At 45.8% G+C, this 24,524-nt stretch overlaps 1 protein-coding gene across 1 annotated transcript in view; it reads right to left on the bottom strand.

Moving 5' to 3' along the window:
- The window catches only part of LOC126284921 (brain-specific homeobox protein homolog), a 135,380-nt gene that overhangs the window by 74,609 nt on the left and 36,247 nt on the right, over positions 1–24,524 (bottom strand). Inside the window, exon 2 of the mRNA XM_049984184.1 lies at positions 6,859–6,988. Within this exon, the coding sequence (XP_049840141.1) occupies positions 6,859–6,988 (130 nt within the window). The remainder of the gene's footprint in view (positions 1–6,858; positions 6,989–24,524) is intronic.

Genomic DNA, 24,524 nt, shown 5'->3' with positions numbered 1-24,524 from the left:
AATCGGAGTATTAATTGCCAGAGGCATCTACTGCATCTACATCTAGTTGGATACTCTGCAAATCAGACATAACTGCCTGTCAGAGGGTCCATCGAACAATCTTCACAATAATTCTCTGTTATACAACTCTCGTGTAGCGCGCGGGAAAAATGAATACCTATATCTTTCCGTGCGGGTTCTGATTTCCGTTATTTAATTATGACGACCGTTTCTCCCTATGTAGGGCAACATCAACAAAATATTTTCGCATTCGGAGGAGAAAGCTAGTTCTTGAAATTTCGGGAGTAGATTCATCTGCCATTGTTTTAATTATGTCTATCCCAAATCCTGTATCATTCCCGTGACATTCTTTCCCTATTTCTAAATAATACAAAACGTGCTGCCCTCCTTTAAACATTCCTGTATGGTAATGATCCCACAACGCGCTGTAGTACTCCCAAAGTGGACGGACAATGTTAGAACAGACAGTCTCTTTAGCAGATCTGTTGCATCTGCCAATAAATCGCCGTCTTCGTTGCGCCATCGCCACAACATTTTCTGTGTGTTCTTTCGAACTTAAGATATTCGTAATTGTAATTCTTACGTATTTAGTTGAATTTAGGGCATTTAGATTTGTTTTACCGTGTAAACGACTTTTAGCGGATTTCTTTTAGCACTCACGTGGCTGACCTCAAACATTTTATTATTTCGGTCAGCTGCCAATTTTCGCACCATACGCATATCTTTTCTAAATAGTTTTGCAATTTGTTTTGATCTTCTCATGACTTTAGTAGGAGGTAAACGATATCGTCATCTGGAAACAAACTAAGATGGCTGCTCGTATTGTCTCCTAAATCGTTTGTATATATAAGCAGTAGCAAAGAGCTTATAGTATCTACCTTGGGGACACAAGAAATCACTTCTGTTTTACTCGATGACTTTCCATAAATTATTACGAACTGTGTTCTCTCTGACAGGAAATCACGAATCCAGTCACACAATTGAGACGATATTCCATAAGCTCGCAATTTCACTGCAAGTCGCTTGTGAGATACCAGGTCAAAAGCCTTCTGGAAATCTAGAAATACAGAATCAATTTGAAACCCCTTGTCAAGAGCACTCAACCCTTCGTGCGAGTAGAGACTTGTGTTTCACAAGAACGGTGTTTTCTGAATCCGTGTTGACTATGTGTCAATAGGCTGTTGTCATTCATAATGTTCGAACACAGTATGAGCTCCAAAATCCCGCTGCACATAGACATTAATCGTATTGGTCAGTAATTTAGTGGATTACTCCTGTTGCCTTTCTTGAGTATATGTGGGGCCTGTGCAAATTTCCAGTTTTTGTGTACGGATCTTTCGTCGAACGAGCGGTTTTATATGATTGTTAATTATGGAGCTGCTGCACCAGAATACTCTGGAAGGAACCTAATTGTAAAAAGTCTGCACCGCCGGAAGATTTGCGTTTGGTAAGTGATTTAAGTTTGCTTCACTGTCCCGAGGATATCAACTTCTAAGTTGCTTATGTTGACAGCTGTTCTTCTTCCGAATTCTGGAATATTTACTTCCATTTCTTTGGTGATAAAATTTAGGAAGGCTGTGTTTAGTAACTTTGCTTTAGCAGCACTGTCGTCGATAGTATTTCCACTCGTATCGCGCAGAGGAGGCATTGATTGTGTCTTGCCGCTAGCAACTTTACGTACGACCAGAATCTGTTTGGGTTTTCTACCAGGTTCCATTACATAAACTACACTCCTGGAAATTGAAATAAGAACACCGTGAATTCATTGTCCCAGGAAGGGGAAACTTTATTGACACATTCCTGGGGTCAGATACATCACATGATCACACTGACAGAACCACAGACACATAGACACAGGCAACAGAGCATGCACAATGTCGGCACTAGTACAGTGTATATCCACCTTTCGCAGCAATGCAGGCTGCTATTCTCCCATGGAGACGATCGTAGAGATGCTGGATGTAGTCCTGTGGAACGGCTTGCCATGCCATTTCCACCTGGCGCCTCAGTTGGACCAGCGTTCGTGCTGGACGTGCAGACCGCGTGAGACGACGCTTCATCCAGTCCCAAACATGCTCAATGGGGGACAGATCCGGATATCTTGCTGGCCAGGGTAGTTGACTTACACCTTCTAGAGCACGTTGGGTGGTACGGGATACATGCGGACGTGCATTGTCCTGTTGGAACAGCAAGTTCCCTTGCCGGTCTAGGAATGGTAGAACGATGGGTTCGATGACGGTTTGGATGTACCGTGCACTATTCAGTGTCCCCTCGACGATCACCTGAGGTGTACGACCAGTGTAGGAGATCGCTCTCCACACCATGATGCCAGGTGTTGGCCCTGTGTGCCTCGGTCGTATATGCAGTCCTGCTTGTGGCGCTCACCTGCACGGCGCCAAACACGCATACGACCATCATTGGCACCAAGGCAGAAGCGACTCTCATCGCTGAAGACGACACGTCTCCATTCGTCCCTCCATTCACGCCTGTCGCGACACCACTGGAGGCGGGCTGCACGATGTTGGGGCGTGAGCGGAAGACGGCCTAACGGTGTGCGGGACTGTAGCCCAGCTTCATGGAGACGGTTGCGAATGGTCCTCGCCGATACCCCAGGAGCAACAGTGTCCCTAATTTGCTGGGAAGTGGCGGTGCGGTCCCCTACGGCACTGCGTAGGATCCTACAGTCTTGGCGTGCATCCGTGCGTCGCTGCGGTCCGGTCCCAGGTCGACGGGCACGTGCACCTTCCGCCGACCACTGGCGACAACATCGATGTACTGTGAGACCTCACGCCCCACGTGTTGAGCAATTCGGCGGTACGTCCACCCGGCCTCCCGCATGCCCACTATACGCCCTCGCTCAAAGTCCGTCAACTGCACATACGGTTCACGTCCACGCTGTCGCGGCATGCTACCAGTGTTAAAGACTGCGATGGAGCTCCGTATGCCACGGCAAACTGGCTGACACTGACGGCGGCGGTGCACAAATGCTGCGCAGCTAGCGCCATTCGACGGCCAACACCGCGGTTCCTGGTGTGTCCGCTGTGCCGTGCGTGTGAATATTGCTTGTACAGCCCTCTCGCAGTGTCCGGAGCAAGTATGGTGGGTCTGACACACCGGTGTCAATGTGTTCTTTTTTCCATTTCCAGGAGTGCATTATAAGCATCTCGCTTTGAAATCCGCGCTAAGTTTTGAGCATTCGTAAAGGATAGCCAATCTTGTAGATTTTGCGTCCGTTTACGTTTGGAACGCTTTTTTTGTTGTTGTTCCTTCAACAGTGTTTTGACCTGTTTCGTGTAGCATGGAGGATCAGCTCCGTCGTTTGATAATGTATTTGGTGTAAATCTCTCAATTGCTGTCGCTATTACTTCCTTGAATTCAAGCCACATCTGGTCTACACATACATTGTTAATTTGGTACGAGTGAGATCGTCTCTTAGGAAAGCGTCATGCGAATTTTTAACTGCTGTTTTTGAAGGATATATTTTTTCGTTTATCTTTGGAGGATTCAGGTGTTATGGTATTCAGTGTCGTTACGACAACCTTTTGTTCACTAATCCTTGTATCCGTTTTGATGTTCGTTACCAGCTCAGGACTGTTTGTTGCTCAAGAGGTGAAGTGTGTTTTCACAACCGTTTACTACTCGAGAGGGCTCATGAACTTTTTGCTCGGAATAATTTTTCAGAGAATGCGTTTAGCACAATTTCGGATGATGTTTTATGCGTACCTTCGGATTTAAACACGTATTTTTGCCAAACATCCAGGGTTAAATGAAGATGTTCAAATGGCTCTGAGCACTATGGGACTCAACTGCTGTGGTCATCAGTCCCCTAGAACTTAGAACTACTTAAACCTAACTAACCTAAGGACATCACACACATCCATGCCCGAGGCAGGATTCGAACCTGCGACCGTAGCAGTTGCACGGTTCCTGACTGCGGGCCTAGAACCGCGAGAGCACTGCGGCCGGCGGTAAAATGAAGACACCACCAGCTATAATTTTATGTGTCGGGTACGCGTTTGAAATTAGAATCAAGTTTTCTTTGAACCTTTCAGCAATTGTATAATTTGAGTTGAGAGGTCAGTAAAAGGATCCAATTATTATTCTATTCCGGTTGCCAAGAATATCCTCTACTCACCTCTACTCATATTAACTCACAGGAACTATCTGAATCAATTGTGCTACAAGATAAACTCCTTCTAACAGAGACAAACATGGCACCGCCAACTGTATTTAGCCTATCTTTTCTGAATACCGTTCGGTCCTTCGCAAAAGTTTCTGCTTTAGCATAATAATTAAGCAAACTTGAGCACACAGGCTCCCCAGCTATGAGTGCTACGAGTGCTACCGGGTTTATTTTTTGTTTTTTATTGGTAGGGTTACATAATGATCCGATGAAACTACGTTTCACACATGTGGATTTATTTACCGATGTATCAGTGAAAATCCTAATGGGATAAGAAGTTCAGCATTATGCAAGACACCTTTTTTTGTTTTGTTTCTCCCATACATGTTTCAGCACTTTAGTGCTATCGTCAGTGGGTTCAAGTTTTATTTATAACTTACATGATGTTATTGTCCACGGACACAACAAGAATAACTACACCACAAGATGAAAATCCTCATGAAATTCCAGAACATGAATGTGACTCTCCTTAGGTGAATCTCTGGTTAACTGTAACCCGCACTGTGAATGCAGACGTGTACTTAACGATGTTACAAGAGTATCTCATTGACGGAATTCCGCTACATCTGACACTTGAGTTTCTTACACCAAGATGGCACATCAACGCATTAGTACACGTACCAGCCCTACTGATCTTGACCGAACATTCTCCAGAAGATTGTTCGGAAGGGTTGACCATTATGCTGGCCTCCACAATCACCGGACGTGATTTTTGGTTATAGGATCACGTATACAAAAAGAAAGTTAAATCAGTGATCTGAAGGATGGAATACGAGAAGTGCTGTTATCCATTCCCCAATATATGTGTCTACAGGGCTTTGCATGCTACGGTAAATAATTGGTTTCTATATGATATACGTTATGGAAAAAAAGTTGAGACCTGTTTGTCAATTAAAAATTTTGGCAACTTTCATTTAAATATACATTTCATAATCAAGTACATATCTATCGTTTCAATGGTAACACAATTTTGAATCATTCTGTATGTCTTTCAGTTACTTTTCAGGTACTGTGTTCCATGAGTCCTGGCAAGAAGAACACTCAGGGACCAAAATTAAGAAAAAAATATATACACTACTGGCCATTAAAATTACTACACCACGAAGATGACGTGCTACAGACGCGAAATTTAACCGACGGGAAGAAGATGCTGTGATATGCAAATGATTAGCTTTTCAGAGCATTCACACAAGGTTGGCGCCCGTGGCGACATCTACAACGTGCTGACACGAGGAAAGTTTCCAACTGATTTCTCATACAGAAACAGCAGTTGACCAGCGTTGCCTGGTGAACCGTTGTTGTGATGCCTCGTGTAAGGAGGAGAAATGCGTACCATCACGTTTCCGACTTTGATAAAAGTCGGATTGTAGCCTATCGCAATTACGGTTTATCGTATCGCGACATTGCTGCTCGCGTTGGTCGAGATCCAATGACTGTTAGCAGAATATGGAATCGGTGGGTTCAGGAGGGTAATACGGAATGCCGTGCTGGATCCCAACGGCCTTGTATCACTAGCAGTCGACATGCCAGGCATCTTATCCGCACTGCTGTAACGGATCGTGCAGCCACGTCTCGATCCCTGAGTCAACTGATGGGGGCGTTTGCCAGACAACAACCATCTGCACGAACAGTTCGGCGACGTTTGCAGCAGCACGGACTATCAGTTGGGAGAACATGGCTGCGATTACCGTTGACGCTGCATCACAGAAAGGAGCGCCTGCGATGGTGTACTCAACGACGGACCTGGGCGCACGAATGGCAAAACGTCATTGTTTCTGATGAATCCAAGTTCTGTTTACAGCATCATGATGGTCGCATCCGTGTTTAACGACATCTCGTTGAACACACATTGGAAGCGTGTATTCGTCGTCGCCATATTGGCGTTAACACCCGGCGTGATTTTATAGGGTGTCATTGGTTACACGTCTCGGCCACCTCTTGTTCCCTTTGACGGCACTCTGAATAGTGGACGTTACGTTTCAGATGTGTTACGACCCGTGGCTCTACCCTTCATTCGATCCCTGCGAAACCGTACATTTCAGCAGGATAATGCACGACCGCATGTTGCAGGTCCTGTACAGGACTTTCTGGATACAGTAAACGTTCGACTGCTGCCCTGACCAGCACATTCTCCATATCTCTCACCAATTAAAAACGTCTGGTCAATGGTGGCCAAGCAACTGGCTCGTCACAATACGCTACTCTTGATGAACTGTGACAACGTGTTGAAGGTGCATGGCAGCTGTACCTGTATGCGACATCCAAGCTCTGTTTGACTCAATGCCCAGGCGTATCAAGGCCGTTATTACGGCCACAGGTGATTGTTCTGGGTACTGATTTGTCAGGATCTATGCATCCAAATTGCGTGAAAATGTAATCACATGTAAGTTCTAGTATAATATATTTGTTCAATGAATACCCGTTTATCATCTGCATTTCTTCTTGGTGTAGCAATTTTAATAGCCAGTAGCGCATATTGTGTGGGGCTATAACGTAAAACGTAGACATTTCGTTCTTGGCATTTATAACATGAGTGAAATCCCCTGGAACATGGAATATTGGTGATAGAGCGACTGGATCTCGTCAACACAGTTGAAAAGCTGGCTATCAGATATGTAATCTACAGTGCAAATAATGCATTAGTGGCTGTGTGGATGTTGCGAGCAGCGGCTTACCTGGGGTGAGGAAGAAGGGCTCGGCCTTGTGCAGGTACGGGTGTGGGTGCAGGTAGGCTGCCGGCAGCAGAGGGTAGCCGGGGTCCATCACCCCCGCGCCGCGGCTCAGCGTCGGGCCCATGCTGCCCACCTGCGGCACCAAAACACCCAGCTTCACCCGGGCCCAGTCTGCCCACCTACGACACCACACCAGTCAGCTCCAGCTGCCCTAACGCTGGCCCTGGACTACCAGTCTGCAACAGTTAACCGTTCAGTTTCATCAGGCATAATACACTTCCAACGTGCAACACCAAATCACTCGGCTCCAATTGGCATAGTAGTTGGCCTATTTCATCAACCTGCATCACAACACCAATCAGCTCCAACTGACGTAAAGCTGGGCTCATAATGCCAACCTGCGACACCAAGCCACTCAGATTCGTTAGAGGCTGCAACACCAGACCACTCACATCCATCCAGCATAGCAAGCTGTCCTTGTCAACAGTCTGCAACACCACGAAATTCACCTCTAAATGGAAAATGCTGGGGCTCTACTACAAACCTGAAAATACGAACTACTCAGATTTGTCAGACATAATGTTGGAGCCATATTACCAACCTGTAATACAAAACCACGGAGCACTATCTTGTATAGCAGTGGACTATTTCGCCATTCTGCAACTCCATACAGGCGTAACACTTGAGTCGTATTATGAACTGCAACATCAAACCATACGGCTTCATCTTGTGTAGAAGAGAGCTCGTAACGGCAATCTGCAGCACCAAAACACCTCGACTCCAATCGGCTTTGCATAATACCTTCCTTCTCGTCCCGCCCATTGAGCTTTTGCAGCGTCTGGTGATGTCCGACTAGCGGCCACGGCCAGAGCCCATGTACTCTACATCTACATCTGCATCTACATGGTTATTCTGCAATTCACATTTAACTGCCTGGCAGAGCGTTCATCGAACCATTTTGATACCACTTCTCTACCACTCCAATCTCTAATGGCGCGTGGGAAAAAGGAACACCTACATCTTTCCATTTGAACGCTGATTTCTCTTATTTTATTATGATGATCATTTCTCCTTACATAGGTGGGTCTCAGCAAAATACACTCCTGGAAATGGAAAACAGAACACATTGACACCGGTGTGTCAGACCCACCATACTTGCTCCGGACACTGCGAGAGGGCTGTACAAGCAATGATCACACGCACGGCACAGCGGACACACCAGGAACCGCGGTGTTGGCCGTCGAATGGCGCTAGCTGCGCAGCATTTGTGCACCACCGCCGTCAGTGTCAGCCAGTTTGCCGTGGCATACGGAGCTCCATCGCAGTCTTTAACACTGGTAGCATGCCGCGACAGCGTGGACGTGAACCGTATGTGCAGTTGACGGACTTTGAGCGAGGGCGTATAGTGGGCATGCGGGAGGCCGGGTGGACGTACCGCCGATTTGCTCAACACGTGGTGCGTGAGGTCTCCACAGTACATCGATGTTGTCGCCAGTGGTCGGCGGAAGGTGCACGTGCCCGTCGACCTGGGACCGGACCGCAGCGACGCACGGATGCACGCCAAGACCGTAGGATCCTACGCAGTGCCGTAGGGGACCGCACCGCCACTTCCTAGCAAATTAGGGACACTGTTGCTCCTGGGGTATCGGCGAGGACCATTCGCAACCGTCTCCATGAAGCTGGGCTACGGTCCCGCACACCGTTAGGCCGTCTTCCGCTCACGCCCCAACATCGTGCAGCCCGCCTCCAGTGGTGTCGCGACAGGCGTGAATGGAGGGACGAATGGAGACGTGTCGTCTTCAGCGATGAGAGTCGCTTCTGCCTTGGTGCCAATGATGGTCGTATGCGTGTTTGGCGCCGTGCAGGTGAGCGCCACAATCACGACTGCATACGACCGAGGCACACAGGGCCAACACCCGGCATCATGGTGTGGGGAGCGATCTCCTACACTGGCCGTACACCTCTGGTGATCGTCGAGGGGACACTGAATAGTGCACAGTACATCCACACCGTCATCGAACCCATCGTTCTACCATTCCTAGACCGGCAAGGGAACTTGCTGTTCCAACAGGACAATGCACGTCCGCATGTATCCCGTGCCGCCCAACGTGCTCTAGAAGGTGTAAGTCAACTACCCTGGCCAGCAAGATCTCCGGATCTGTCCCCCATTGAGCATGTTTGGGGCTGGATGAAGCGTCGTCTCACGCGGTCTGCACGTCCAGCACGAACGCTGGTCCAACTGAGGCGCCAGGTGGAAATGGCATGGCAAGCCGTTCCACAGGACTACATCCAGCATCTCTACGATCGTCTCCATGGGAGAATAGCAGCCTGCATTGCTGCGAAAGGTGGATATACACTGTACTAGTGCCGACATTGTGCATGCTCTGTTGCCTGTGTCTATGTGCCTGTGGTTCTGTCAGTGTGATCATGTGATGTATCTGACCCCAGGAATGAGTCAATAAAGTTTTCCCTTCCTGGGACAATGAATTCACGATGTTCTTATTTCAATTTCCAGGAGTGTATTTTAGCATTCGAAAGAGAAAGTTGGTGATTGAAATTTCGTAAATAGATCTCGCCGCAAAGAAAACCGCCTTTGTTTCAGTGACTGCCACGCCAACTCGCGTATCATATCAGTGACACTCTCACCCCTATTGCGCGATAATACGAAGCGAGTTGTCCTTCTTTGCACTTTTTCGATGTCCTCCGTCAATCCTACCTGGTAAGGATCCCACACCGCGCAGCAATAGTCCAGCAGAGGACGGACAAGTATAATGTAGGCTGTCTCTTTAGTGGGTTTGTCGCATCTTCTAAGTGTTCTGCCAACAAAGCACAGTCTTTATTTCGCCTTCCCCACAATATTATCTATGTGGTCTTTCCAATTTAGGTTGCTCGTAATTATAATTCCTAGGTATTTAGTCGAATTGACAGCCCTTATATTTGTGCGATTTATCGTATACCCAAAATTTATCGGATTTCTTTTAGTACCCATGAGGATGACCTCGCACTTTTCTTTGTTTAGTGTTCTTCGTATCCTGCAGTATGCGAGACAAATCACGTGGTGTATTGCTCTGGAAGCTTACTCCGAAACATTTGTTTGTGGACCTGTATAATTTCTGTACACTGCTAAAAATATACTATCAAGCTAAATAAGAATCGCCAGCTCACTTTGAGTCACGAAACAGGGCTACAATAGTCAATTCTTCCATTTCACTAATCAATGCCCTGTACTTATCCGACAACTTTCAATAAATTCCCCAATCGAACCATTGGGTAGGACAGCGAACACTGTACTCAGCAAGTTCACGATCAATAACAATATCCTACGATCGTCTTTGTAAGCAACAGGGTCACAGTTGCGCGACAAACAGGAGAAGGCGGTACATAATTCCATACTTCAAATTTCCATTGGAGCAATACTCAGTTTATTATCTTCCAATAAGCACCGCCAAATATGATTCGTTCATTAGAAAACACACCTCCAATTAATTTTTTGCTCCACACTCTGCTAGATGGCCTCTTATTACAGAGTCTGTATACGGTCGCTAATCACCAACAACCAACTGCCTTGAAAACAGGCATTTGGATAAGCCAGTTCACATCCCCGTCCACGGGATCGGCCTTCCGAAGTCTTTCTGAACTTCCCAAACAGAGAGAACAGCTTTATTGATCGCTGACTACTAACTCCCAAAACACGCACTGCCACACTACCTCCGCGGCAGAGAGCTCAAAACGTGTCTCCTGCAGTCCAAATGAGCTGTTGGCTGACTGCTCGATTTCGCCCAATCTCTGTCTCTCCACGAAATTATTTTAACATGCAGGTGTTTGCGCCAATCTTGAAGGTTGTATCAACGCTGTCATGGACGCTATAAAAACACATGGAAGTCACATGCTGGAACACGTCGTAGATAGGTATGTAGCCATCAATGCGAAATACACGTCAATCTGGTGTGAGGCGAAAACGGCCGGTCGGTTTGGCAGAGCGGTTCTAGGCGCTTCAGTCTGGAACCGCGCGAACTCTATGGTCGCAGGTTCGGATCCTGCCTCGGGCATGGATGTGTGTGATGTCCTTACGTTAGTTAGGTTTAAGTAGTTCTAAGTTCTAGGGGACTGATGACCTCAGATGTTAAGTCCCATAGTGCTCAGAGCTATTTGAACCATTTTTGAGGTGAAAACGTAGTTTATCAAGTTACGTACCACTGAGAAATATGCTGAAAAGTGTCTCCGCTATCATTAGAAGTTTCTGGAAACGCCATGTCCTGGTACTAAAGCACATGCAAAAATTTTGTGCACGTAAAATCCTGTCACAGGTGTAAAATTAGTTTTGTGTTATCTCAATTTCACATAAGTAAACTATCAAAATTTTACTGACTCTTAACATTCTTTTCATATGAGTCACAGACTCTTCTGTGGCAGGGGAAAGAAGGGAACAAGCGGGAAAGTGCTCCTATCGGAGCACAAAAAATGCTAATATTCTCCTTTTTAAAAAGGCTCTGAGTGTCAAGTTGGGGTATCAGCTGCATAAGTAGCTTTAAAAATGTTCCCAGAAATTGTGTCACGTGAACATATTCGTGCTTTTTTATGTTGAGAGAGAAGGAGAAGTGGCAGTGGGAAAGAGGCAGAAAGTGGTAAACACTGGAAGTTAGCAGAGATTGGTTGTGGTACAGAAAAAGCGAAGGAGATAATCGCAGAGTGACAGAAACGGGGCAGTGGAACATAGTTGACACTGATAGAACAGCGCTAGGAAAAAATGAAGAAGACTATGCCATTGGGAGAGGAATAAAGAGAAAGCGGAAATAGATGGGAGCCAGTGACAACGAGGTACAGATTCTATGACAATGACAGCGCGGAAGAGAGAGATAGTGACAATGAGAAGAGACAGAAGTTGTTGGAATGAACGAATGAGACATTAACGATAAGAGAGAGGAAGAGAGAAACAGTGATAGTATTAGGGCAGAACGAAGGAGGCAGTGGCTGCGAGACAGGGGATGGCAACAGTTAGAGAGACAAAGAGATTATGATAGTGGAATGGGCTGAATAAGTGAGCGAGATGGGAAAATGGGAGTGGATGGGTATGAGCGACTTACAGTATTCAATTAGCTGGTGTGAGGGAGTGACTGGGGAGCTTGTAGGAGTGAGAGGTGAGTTGCATGTTAAAAAGAGCGCGAGTATGTTCGAAAGCTAAAAATTTTAAAGGTGCTGAGGAAGGTAGAATGATGCAGCTGGTACCCCACTTCTCCGAAAGCCCTTTAAAAATGATTTTTAATTGCCGTTTTTGTGCTCTGATAAGGGCGTTTTTCCGCTGGTAAAACATTTGTGTGACCTGTTCTGCAATGCTGTTCATCCTTCGACTATTATCGAGCGTGTTAATACATCATCCTCATAAATTAAGGATAATGCTGATACATGGTGAAACAACGCTCTGATGGGCGGTTTGCAGGTTTAAATCACCTCGGGGTATGACCATGCGGTGCATTTGACCTGCTGTTGTCGCACGGTGGCGCTGGCAGCAGTCCACATACGCAGAGGTGTGTTGGTGCGTGTCAGAGTACGGTGCAGCGAGTACGTGTGCAGACGTTTTCGCACGTGCTAATGGTGACTGTGTGTTGAAAATGGCTTAAAGAACACACACTGATGACGTTATGAGGGGTAGAATACTAGGGTGACTGGAGGCTGGTCAAACACAGCAGGCCGTATCACGGGCCCTCAGTGTGCCACAAAGTATGATCTCATAATTATGGCAACGATTCCAGAAAACAGGAAACGCATCTAGGCGCTACAGTACGGGACGTTTACAGTGTAAAACACCACAAGAAGACCGATACCTCAGCATCAGTGCTCGCAGACGGCCACGGAGTACTGCAGGTAGCCTTGCTCGAAACCCTACCGCAGCCACTGGAACAGTTGTCTCCAGGTACACAGTCTACAGACGACTGAACAGACATGGTTTATTCGCTCGGAAACCTTAAGGTACATTCCACTGACCCCTGGGCACAGGAGAGCCCGTAAAGCCTAGCGACAAGAACACAGTGCATGGTCATTGGAACAGTGGTCCCAGGTTATGTTCACGAACGAGTCCAGGTGTAGTCTGAACAGTGATTCTCACCGAGTTTTCATCTGGCGTGAACCAGGAACCAGATACCAACCCCTTAATGCCCTTGAAAGGGACCTGTATGGAGGTCGTGCTTTGACTGTGTGGGGTGGGATTGTGATTGGTGTACGTACACCTCTGTATGTGTTTGACAGAGGAACTGTAACAGCTCAAGAGTATCGGGACGTCATTTTCACCAGTATGTTCGCCTTTTCAGGGGTGCAGTGGGTTCCACATTCCTCCTGATGGCTGATAACGCACGGCCCCACCGAGCTGCCACCGTGGAGGAGTACCTTGAAACAGAAGATATCGGGCGAATGGCCTGCTTGCACTCCAGGCCTAAACCACAACGAGCATGTCTGGGATGCTCTCCGTCGAAGTATCACTGGACGTCTTCAAACCCCTAGGACACTTCAGGAGCTCCGACAGGCGCTGGTGCAAGAATGGGAGCTACACGCCAGCAGCTGCTCGACCACCTGATCCAGAATATGCCAAAACGTTGTGTGGCCTGTGTACGTGTGCTTGGTGATCATATCCCATATTGATGTCGGGGTACATGCACAGGAAACAGTTTCGTTTTGTAGCACATGTGTTTCGGGACGGTTTTCTCAACTTATCAGCAATACCGCGGACTTACAGATTGTGTCGTGTGTGTTCCTTATGTGCCATTGCTATTAGCGCCAGTTTTGTGTAGTGCCACGTTGCGCGGCACCACATTCGGTATTTATCTTTAATTTATGAGCATGTGTGTACAACTTTGTGACTGGATCCTTTACTCGGCGCGAGAGAGTTACGGAGATGCTCAACAAACTCCAGCGGCATATGCTACAAGAGATGCACTGTGTGTCATCGAGAGGCTAACTATCACAATTTCGAGAAAGTACGTTCCGCCAAGAATCGGTCGATACATTATTTCCTCCGAAATTCGTCTCGTGAAATTATCACGAGAAAGTCAGAGAAATAAGACGCCATACGGAGCTTTACCGATAATCATTCTTCTCGTGCTGCATCCGTGAGTAGATGAGGGAAGGGGAATCAGATAGCGGTACAAAAAGTACTCTCCGCCACACACCGTAATATGGCGTGCGGGGTACAGAAGTATTTTTGAAAAAAATAAAAAAATAAAGAAAAGAAAAGAGAGGACCTCGAAGGCGCCCCTTCTCTGTTGCTGCAGCATTATCGAGGACGCAGCACTGGCGGAACGGAGGCTGTCAAGTATAACCCTCAGTAATTTTGTTTCACGCTGCACCAAAAGTTCGCATTAATTTTAGTATTAGTGGGGACATACTACTCGTACTATCCTGAAACACTGGACCACGCAGCTTCAGGCTACTGCAGGTGTATATTGATTACATCAGACAGGTCGTCTTCTTTTCGTGCTGCAATGAGTTCATTGTGCCAATTTGCTACGAGGGCATGCTGAAAAATAATTCCTCCGAACTTTTTATTCTGTTCTCAGTATCAGTTGAGTTATTACATGTCACGCATCTTGCTCGGCCGACTTTCCCGCTTTCCTAACGCAGGCTGCAGCCCTCTGCCTCTAGATGGCTCCAAACATTGTGAAGTGTGACATGGCGGTGTGAAACGTAACTATATCGCTGCGTGAGGAATCCCTCAGGAAACCGAAAGGACGATTCGAAGAGTTCGTCCACAGATGACATGGAGTGCTCTCTCCTTCAGCTGTCATCGGTCATCCTCCACACAGTCCCGACTTGGCCCCATCCGATTTTCATCCGTTTCCAAAACACATCACCGTCGAGAACTTCACTTTGATAGTGATGAAGCCTTGCAAACATATGTATGAGGTTGTGGCTCCGTCAACAAGGTCAAACATTCTACATTGCGGTGCCAACAAACTGGTCTCTCGTTGGGAGAAATGTGTTCGTCGCTAGGGTGACTATGTTGAGAAATAAATATGTAGACATGAAGGATAGAAATGTAGAATATTGATAAAGTTAATAACTGCACGAGAATTCACATAAAAAATTCAGAGACATTAGTTTTCAGCATGCACTCATATACTGAATGCTACATGCTTGTTTGGCGAAGAAGTGAGCCCATATTGCATCGTGAGAAAGATCTTCGTCTTCTGACATACTAACTATCAGATTCTGCCAACCAGTTACAAGGGATATTCGGAAATTAAGGAACAATAGGTCGCGAAATGGAAACCACAGTGAAAATCAAGATTGTTTTATTTGCAACAGTTAGCTACAACTTCCAGCTACTTATCTCCATAGTCGCCAATCCGACTTAGACGTTTGTCGTAGTGTTCTACCAACTTTCCAATACCCTCGTTATAGAAGGCAGCCGCCAGTGATTTCCGCCAATTCTCTACGCTGACCTACAGCTCGTTGTCGCTGCCAAAATGTTGTCTTCATAGCCAGTGGTTCATGTGAACAGAGATTAAAATCGGGAGGGGGGGGGGGAGACAATTAAGGGTTGCATTGTGAGTAATCAAACATTTCCAATTGAAAACGATGCAGGAGCACCTTCATTGCCCCTGGAGAATGCAGCTGAGAATTGTCTTGAAGAAGAAAGCGTATGACAGTTATGTAATGATGGCTGCATAGCTTCAGGCGAAATTTCTCACCAGGCCCTCGTACTTGGAGGGAGGCACTATGGTTCGGAACTAAAACGAACGACGTAACGCGATCGACGGGCATATTAGTGACACTGCCCAACACCCCTGTGCAAAACTTGATCGGATTTTCACTGCGGTTTCCATTTCGCGACCAATCGTTCCTTACTTTCCGGATAAACCTTGTACATCAAACATCTCAGTTTCATTCGACACAAAAGTGATTCGATGCTGCCTACATGGAACACAGAACATTTATACTTTATTTGGTGTAGTACTAAGTAAACAGCACCAACCTTCAAGCCCAAATGACGCTGTTCCACGTGGCGTGGCTGAGGGTGCCAAACAAGTCCATTGCTTGTGATAAATTTTTGGCAAAATCAAATGAGAATACTTTGACCAAACGTAATTCACAGCCTTACAAATAAAAACAAAATAATTTTGTATAATACTGGAAATGTTCTCCCATGCTTCTACGTACTGTGGGTCTGATGTAATGTTAGTGGTGCGTGCAAGAAAGCGATCGTGCTAAGCAGATAATACTCGTAATAATTTGGTCTGGCTCAAAGGTCAGGTGTAAGTCCTTCAAATGAACGCCACTTGGCGGGTCCCTACCCTACCCTGGGTATCCAACTGGAAAAATATGACCTATAGTTTAATCGAACTCGAATGACGTGATGCTTCTGGCGATCTCCAAATCACAGAAGAGTGAAAGCTAGGTTAAAGGCAGACTGAAAAATCAGTGATTCTAGCCTGCATGCTTTCGATTTCCATACAGGCGCCTACCCACCGACTACACTTTTTTCCATTTTTTCTTCTTTTATTTAAACAGCCTCGATGTCTGAAGAGTTACATTTAAATTAGACTAATCGTGTACATCGCAAACATTGGCACCAACTGCAGCAACGTGATATATTGATGACCTACGCTAATCAGTCACAAGACGTCCATGGGCTGTTTTGGCCGCCACAGTGGCAGCCCTTACAGTTAAATGCTCCTGCCGAAGCTGATGGTGGTGACTGTTTTTTTACCTTTATTGCATTTCGATTCCCCCCCCCCCCCCCCCCAGAGAGGAGGGGGGCGGGCTGGCAGCAGCATAATATTCTGCTCTACAGCCAACAGAAAAGTTAAAAAACATAATGAGAATATAAACAAACAGGTAAAAAGGCTATAAAACGGAGACATTATAAAAAAACTGTAAAATAGCGGAGAGTTGTGGAGTTTAAAATATAAAAACACTGCAGTGATGATGCGGATGAAGACACACAGTAAGCAGACAGGTACAGTTAAAAAAAAATTTAAAAAAAAGGCGACAGTCTGGTGTCTGTTTGCAACACTGACAGGGGACACACAACACTGAACACTCACTTAAAACAGCACTATACAGGTGACACTGCGGTAGTGGAGGGGGGGGGGGGGGGCAGACCGATGATGGGAAAAAGGAGGGAGGAGAGGAAAAGAATAAAGGGATAGCCGATGGAGGGAGGGGGCATAGAAAAGGAGGGTCAGTGGCAGGGCGGATGTGAGAAGGGGTGGGAAAGGCAGTGGAGGGGAGAACAGAAAGGAATCAGAGGACAGAAGGGAAGCAGACAGAGGGTAGGAGAGGTAAAAACAGGATGGAAGGGGGGGAAGAGGGAGCTCGGGAAAAGGACAGAGGAAGGGAGGGGGAGGTGAGGATCAGAGTTGATGGAAGGGTTAAATGAAGGGAGAGAGGGCATCATCCGGGAGGGGGCGTCTATGGAAGCCACCTAGCGGAAGGAGATGGTGTTGAGGTGAAGGGTAGGGTGGACACAACAGTGAAGGTGTGGCAGAGGGCGGGGGTTGGAGAGGAGCTACGAGGGGATGAGGGGGATCAAGGCGGCAGGAGGTGCATAGGATGTGGATACGTTTGAAGAAAAGGAGCAGATGGGGCAAAGGAATCAGGTTGTAGAGGATCGGTGTGGAGCACAGGAGGCGTATATGGAAGGCGAGGTGTAGTGCATGGAGCTCGAGGATCTGGAGGGGCTAATAGAATTTAGGGTGGGGGGGGGGGGGAGGAGGCGGATATTCAGGTGGGACTGGCATAACAGAGGATGGGACGGATTAAGGATTTGTAGGTGTGGAGGGTGGTGGAGGGTTCCAACCCCCATGTCCGGCCAGAGAGGAGTTTCAGCAGTCCGAGGCGGTTGTGGGCTTTGGATTGGATGGAGCGGAGATGTGGGTGTGGTGACTGTCAGGAGCCTGGGGCTTTATACAGATCTGACGTGGAAGAAAAACCGAGAATGTTTTATACTAGGCCGTCATCACGAGGAACTTTGTTTTCATGACGCCTGGAAGTTCGATATTGTTGTACCCTGTAGTCCGCTGGCTATTTCCGGCAAACCGCTTGTAACCGGTGGGTAGCCTGCTTCGCAATCGCTGACGCTTCTTCCATGGAGACCTTTTACGAGTACCGCCAGCATATCTCATGCAAACAAACGTGAGCACCGCAGACACGAAGAGCAGTAGACACAATGCAGGAGAGCGCCAGCATCAGGCGTGTTGCCATCGAGTCAGGCGGAGTGCCCCAATGGAAAACACTCTGGGAGAACACATTCGAAATGGAAAATGCCATCTGTACAAAGCATGTTAAAAGGCAAATTTCTTCATAGCCAAGCACAGGAATAGTTGCAAATGTCTACCACTTCATAACAAAATGCTCTGCTAGGTGCTCCATTGAAACTAAAATTCACATTTCCGTTCTCCGAATCAAGAGAGAATTGGGAAGAGTGCATGCAGAACAGGTGAATCCACAACATTTGCAACGCACGCAAAATTCTTCGCGCTCTAGGATTTATGTGTAACAATATGGCAGATAACCGAGAAGTTCTCCAGGAACAATGTAATATAAGGACAAAACGAATTGCTTACTTAAAAAGTATCCGAGAATACAGACGGCAGTGCATCCTATTGTCTATATGGATGAGAGATATGGTCGCACTTATCACACAGCATCGTACAGATGTAGTGACAGTTCACTACAAGATCTGTCGAAACCTGCTTCAAAAGGAAGTTCAAGTATCATTGTCTGTGATGGCGGGGGAAACGCCTTTGCAGCGAAGTCAGAAAATGGGTAATTATCACGACGACATGGATTTCTCGAACTATGGAAACTAGCTGAAGGAGAGATTATTACCTAATCTACTACCTGATGCTGTCCTTGCTAAAGATAACGTCCCTTACCACAATAAGCGACGGACTCGGTCTCCAACATCAAAATCCACGAGGAGAGAAAAGATCTCTTGGTTAATAGAAAAGTAAATTTCCTGCCACAAGCACATACTGAGAACCCCTTTGTACCCACTGATCAAAAGGCCACTTATATACTACTGCCCATTAAAATTGCTTCACCACGAGGATGAAGTGCTACAGACGTGAAATCTAACCGACAGGAAGAAGATGCTGTGATACGCAAATTGTTAGCTTTTCAGAGTATTTACACAAGGTTGGCGCCGGTGGCGACACCTACAACGTGTTGGCACGAGGAAAACTTATAACCGATTTCTCATACACAAATAGCAGTTGCCCGGCTTTGCCTGGTGAAACGTTGTTGTAATGCCTCGTGTAAGGAGGGGAAATGCGTGCCATCACGTTTCCGACATTGATAAAGGTCGAACTGTAGCCAATCGCGATCGCGGTTTATCGTATAGCGACATTGCTGCTCGCGTTGCTCGAGATCCAATGACTGTTAGCAGAATATGGAATAGGTGGGTTCAGGAGGGTAATATGGAACGCCGTGCTGGAACCCAACGGCCTCGTATGACTAGCAGTCGAGATGACAGGCATCTTATCCGCATGGCTGCAGCGCAGCCACGTCTCGATCCCTGAGTCAACAGATGGGGACGTTTGCAAAACAACAACCATCTGCACGAACAGTTCGACGACTTTTTCAGCAGCATGGACTATCAGCTCGGAGACCATGGCTGCGGTTACCCTTGACGCTGCATCACAGACAGGAGCGCCTGCGATGGTGTACTCAACTGCCCTGACCAGCACATTCTCCAGATCTCTCACCAATTGAAAACGTCTGGTCAGTGGTGGCCTAGCAACTGCCTCGTCACAATGCGCCAGTCACTACTCTTGATGAACTGTGGTTGAAGCTGCATGGGCAGCTGTACCTGTACACGCCATCCAAGCTCTGTTTGACTCAATTCCGAGGCGTTTCAAGGCCGTTAATTACGGCCAGAGGTGGTTGTTCTGGGTATTGATTTCTCAGGATCTATGCACCAAAATTGCGTGAAAATGTAATCACATGTCAGTTCTAATATAATATATTTGTCCAATGAATACCCGTTTATCTTCTCATTTCTTTTTGGAGTAGCAATTTTAATGGCCAGTAATGTACTATTAGCTTCCTTTTGGGACCAATGCATTTTATACGTTTGTAATCTGTATGGAATGCTTATGGACACTGACGTAAAATGCAGGGAGACAAAATCGCTGGGGTGTGCGATCTGTGTTACAGGCTGGATTTTGGTGGAATCGATCGCTGGTTACAAATGGTCGAATCTGGAGAGGACGTTCTTAGAAACGGATTACGCGTATGCACATATACAGTAGGACCCATGAATGACTGTCTTGATACGAGCTATAGGATGAACATCAACAAAAACAAAAAGAGGATAATGCAATGCAGACGAATTAAATCAGGTGATGCTAAGGGAATTAGGTTTCGAAATGAGACACTTAAAGTAGTAGATGAGCTTTGATATTTGCCTCGGTCATGGATGTGTGTGATATCCTTAGGTTGGTTAGGCTTAAGTAGTTCTAAGTTCTAGGGGACTGATGACCTCAGATGTTAAGTCCCATAGTGTTGAGAGCCATTTGAACCATTTGAAATCCATCAGCGACGTTAACAAATTTCTCTTCTTCTTTCCTTGCCATCGCCAGTCTACATTTCATATCCTATCTACTTCGGCCATTCTTAGTTATTTTGCTGCCCATTCCATTCAGCTCTTCTTCCAAGTCCTTTGCTATCTCCGACGGAATTACTGTATATGCACAGTAAGTACGATGGTGTACTGAAAAATAATGCTTCCTAATTTTTTACGTGAAAATTCTCAAGGGGTTTTAAATAAATCAAATGTTATTAACATACAACATCGTTATTTCTCATGTCTACACATTTGTGGCCCTCTGCCGCTAGAGCTCCGAATTGTAGTTTGTAACATGGCGGAATGTAACGTAACTAAGTCAGGGCGTGAGCCACCTTCAGAAAACTGAAAGCATGAATTCGAATAGTTCATCCACAAATGTCGCATCCTCTCCGACAGCATAAGAATGCCAGACCAGCTACCATCGCAGAGACATCTGCAACAATCCGACGCCTTGCTTTCTCTGCCGCGCGGGTTAGCCGCGGGTTCAGGGGAGCCTTGTCACGGTCTGTGCGACTGTCATGATCGGAGGTTCGAGTGCTTCCTCGGGCATGGGTATGTGTGTTGTCATTAGCGTAAGATAGTTTAAGTTAGATTACGTAGTGTGTAAGGTTAGGGACCGATGACCTCAGCAGTTTACCACAAATTTTGCGTTCTCTGTCTTAGATGATCCTCTACACGGGTCCCACTTGGCCACATCGGATTTTCTTCTGTTTCCAAAACTTAAAAACACCGGTGGTAGTGATAGTGGTGCAAGCAGAGGCGATGTTGTGGCCCCGTCAACAAAGTCAAACATTCTTTGGCAACAGCATCAACAAACTGGTCTCTCGTTGGGAGAAATCTCTTCGTCAACAAAGTGAATATGTTGAGAAATGACTATGTAGATATGAATAACAAAGATGTCGCATGTTAACAACGCTTGTTTAATTTTTTTTAATTGGCTCTGAGAGCTATGGGACTTAACTGCTGAGGTCATCAGTTCCCTAGAACGTAGAACCCAACTGACCTAAGGACAACACACACATCCATGACCGTGGCAGGATTCGAACCCGCGACCGTAGCGATAGCGCGGTTCCAGATTGTAGCGCCTAGAATCGCTCGGCCACTCCAGCCGGCCTGTTTAATTTAAAAAGCTTGAAGGTTTCACATAAAAAATTCAGAGGCATTACTTTTTAACACACTCTCGCATGTCTGCCAGGTGGTAGTAGGTCATTCACTCTTTTATTTATATGATTAATATTTCACTCTTTGTCTATCTGCAAATTTTTCCATCCGTATTCCATGTATGTTCACGACGTATGAGCACATCTGTAGCTTGCAAGGACCACTTACTTCCATTACCCCTGCTTGTAAATATTTTATTCTGTTTAATTCCTTTCCAGTCGAAGAGTATGATGTGATACTCTCTGAATTTTCGCCCAGCTTTGTTTACTGTAACCTAATGCACATAAATACTACATGAACGTTTGTGTAAGTTGAATGAAAGTCATATTATTAAAATGAATTTATCATGGATATCAGTCCGCAGTTCCTTGTAAGTATCCTAAAACATAACGACCTTTCCGTTGCGTACATATTTCATTAACTTATACCCAAATTTTCGTTATTTTCGCCAGCAACACGACCTCTGCGCCTAGCTGCAAGTGGTCCAGATGATAATGTTCCTGTAACACCTAGAGCTGCTGATGGCCCGCAGTACTTCGTAAACTAGTTACTTCTGCAATTAAACATACAAAATTCAAAATGGTAAACGGTTGCTCTTAAGGACAGTGTCAGAACTCACCATTTCATTGAAAACAATATAGTCAACTTAACGCTATTCTTTGCATTGTGTAAGCACACAGATATCGATAGTAACAATCTGAGGGCGAAACATGGGAGCGCGGTTCTAAGAATTGTTGTAAGACGAGGTCTGTCTGCGAGAGTGGAAGTAGTAGAGTTGGTCGAGAGCTCGGAGATAGAAGACGTGTCACGGTGCCCTCACGTCGGTGATGTCAGATATTACCACACTCACGGCCTGATTTCATTTACATAGCCAGGGGAGATATAGATGGCTTAACTACGCCTGACGATAGAATTCATGGTAAAATTCGCAAGTATATTGTAAAGCGCAATTGCACGGATAGGCTCGTGATTTTTAGTCCGACTTTGCAATAACCTCATGTTTTGCGTGTCAGTTAAAGAAGTCTCCTTATCCTCCAAATAATAATAGTTATTCTCCACATCTAATTAATAAATATGCCGTGCTTATTAAATGTTAAGGTAACTTTGAAATTGAAATAATTTGTTAATCTGGCACTAAAGCCATTATTGATACCTATGTCATTGTAAGTGTCATTGTTTATTATTGGTTATAGGTTATGATGATTCAGAAGTTTTTAAATAGACTTAATCTATGAAATCCCTTCTCACAAGTTATTTAGTAGTTAGCAGGACCCAAGCGAACTCCGTTTTATTAAATTCATTCTTAGTAACAAAAAGCTTTAGCCGCTGCTGCTGCATGCTGCTGCGAATTGCTGTAAACTACATGGAAAAAGGCAGTCATCTAAAGATGTGAGGGTAAAACGTAGGGCCAAAACAGAGACACTGACACACCACAACATGTCATGTACTCCAATCCCGTAAATTCTCTTGCACAATCCGGATTCTGTATCACTTGTAAATTCTTATTCATAAACGCAGTCCGGTAGCTTAGGTATTCACTGTTACAGGTTCATTTGCTCCTGTAGTTTTTCATATTCAAATACGCAGTCAGATAGCTTATCCAAATGTAAGTTTTAAGTTTTTCATATAATGATCTGTCAGGGGCTTAAAGGACAGTGAAACTGACACTCATACATCACGCACACAGTGTTATGCAGGTTAGGTTCCGTTTACTAATAGCTCAGGTTGCTTATCGAGTCTATTTTCACAGACGAACATAGGCATGTTTGTTGTAGCTACGTTACATGTTGGTTGCATATACGTTACAGCTATCATATCTATACAAACACCCAATCAATTTTTTTCTCTTTCTGTTCCGAGCTTTTTATATTCTTTGCGAAGTTGTAAGCGTAGCGAGCATTACCTAATGATTAAGAGTTGGGAGGCTGGATTGAGTTGGGTTGGGTTCTTTGCAGGAAGAGACCAAACTGCGAGGTCATCGGTCTCATCGAATTAGGGAAGGACGAGGAAGAAAGTCGGTCGTGCCGTTTCAAAGGAACCATCCGGGCATTTGCCTGGAGTGATTCAGGGAACTCACAGAAAACCTAAATCAGGATGGCCGGACGCGGGATTGAACCGTCGTCCTGCCGAATGTGGGTCCAGTGTGCTAACCACTGCGCCACCTCGCTCGGTGATTATGAAGGAGAATAATTCATCCATAAGCCCAATTAGTATAGAGATTTTGGGATAGTTCTGTTTGAAGCCTATTTATACTTTTAAATTAAAACCAGGAGGTCGCACGCTTTCTGCTTTCCGGCAGCGCTTTGGAGACAACGAATCCGTGCCTTTGCAGTTTGCTTCCCGGGAACAGTGTGACTTTCATAGAACAGAAATTACAAAGCGATGTGGCCTTTGCTGACCAGTAGCATGTAGCACATTTGGTGGACCACGAACACTTGAGGTCAGATAGTAATGGATTTAATACTAAATCCGTTGATAGAAGGATATTTTTTGCCTTCATAAACACCTCACGGCACACAGTAACAAGTTAAGCCTCTTGCAAACACCAGGATCAAAGTACGCATTTAAAAAGTGCACAAAACTTCGTCGATCTGTCCAAAACATCCCTGTTGTATGGTATAATCTGAGCCACATGGTTAGGCTCAACCAATTCCTCTTCATTTTGTATTTGATATTCACACATCAACGACGTTACGTAAAATTTACACAGGAATAAATCCGTTGGAGTTAGGTCGAGCGATCGCGTTGGCCATGGGAAAGATCCTGTCCTTCTACGATACCTCACGGCATCTGTGTCGAAGTGAAATGGTGTACTGTCATGTTGAAACCACAGCAGTTATAGTCGCTAACAGTTGAGCCAGCACATCTAGAACAAACGCCAGGTAACCTAAGCCATTCAAACGCACTGGCAGCAGACATGATCTCTTAAGGCTTTCTGGGAGAT

This window comes from Schistocerca gregaria, chromosome 8, assembly GCF_023897955.1.
Source record: "Schistocerca gregaria isolate iqSchGreg1 chromosome 8, iqSchGreg1.2, whole genome shotgun sequence".
Classification (NCBI taxonomy): Eukaryota; Metazoa; Arthropoda; class Insecta; order Orthoptera; family Acrididae; genus Schistocerca; species Schistocerca gregaria.
Note: the sequence above shows the minus strand (reverse complement) of the source record. Positions and strands in the feature narration are given on the sequence as shown.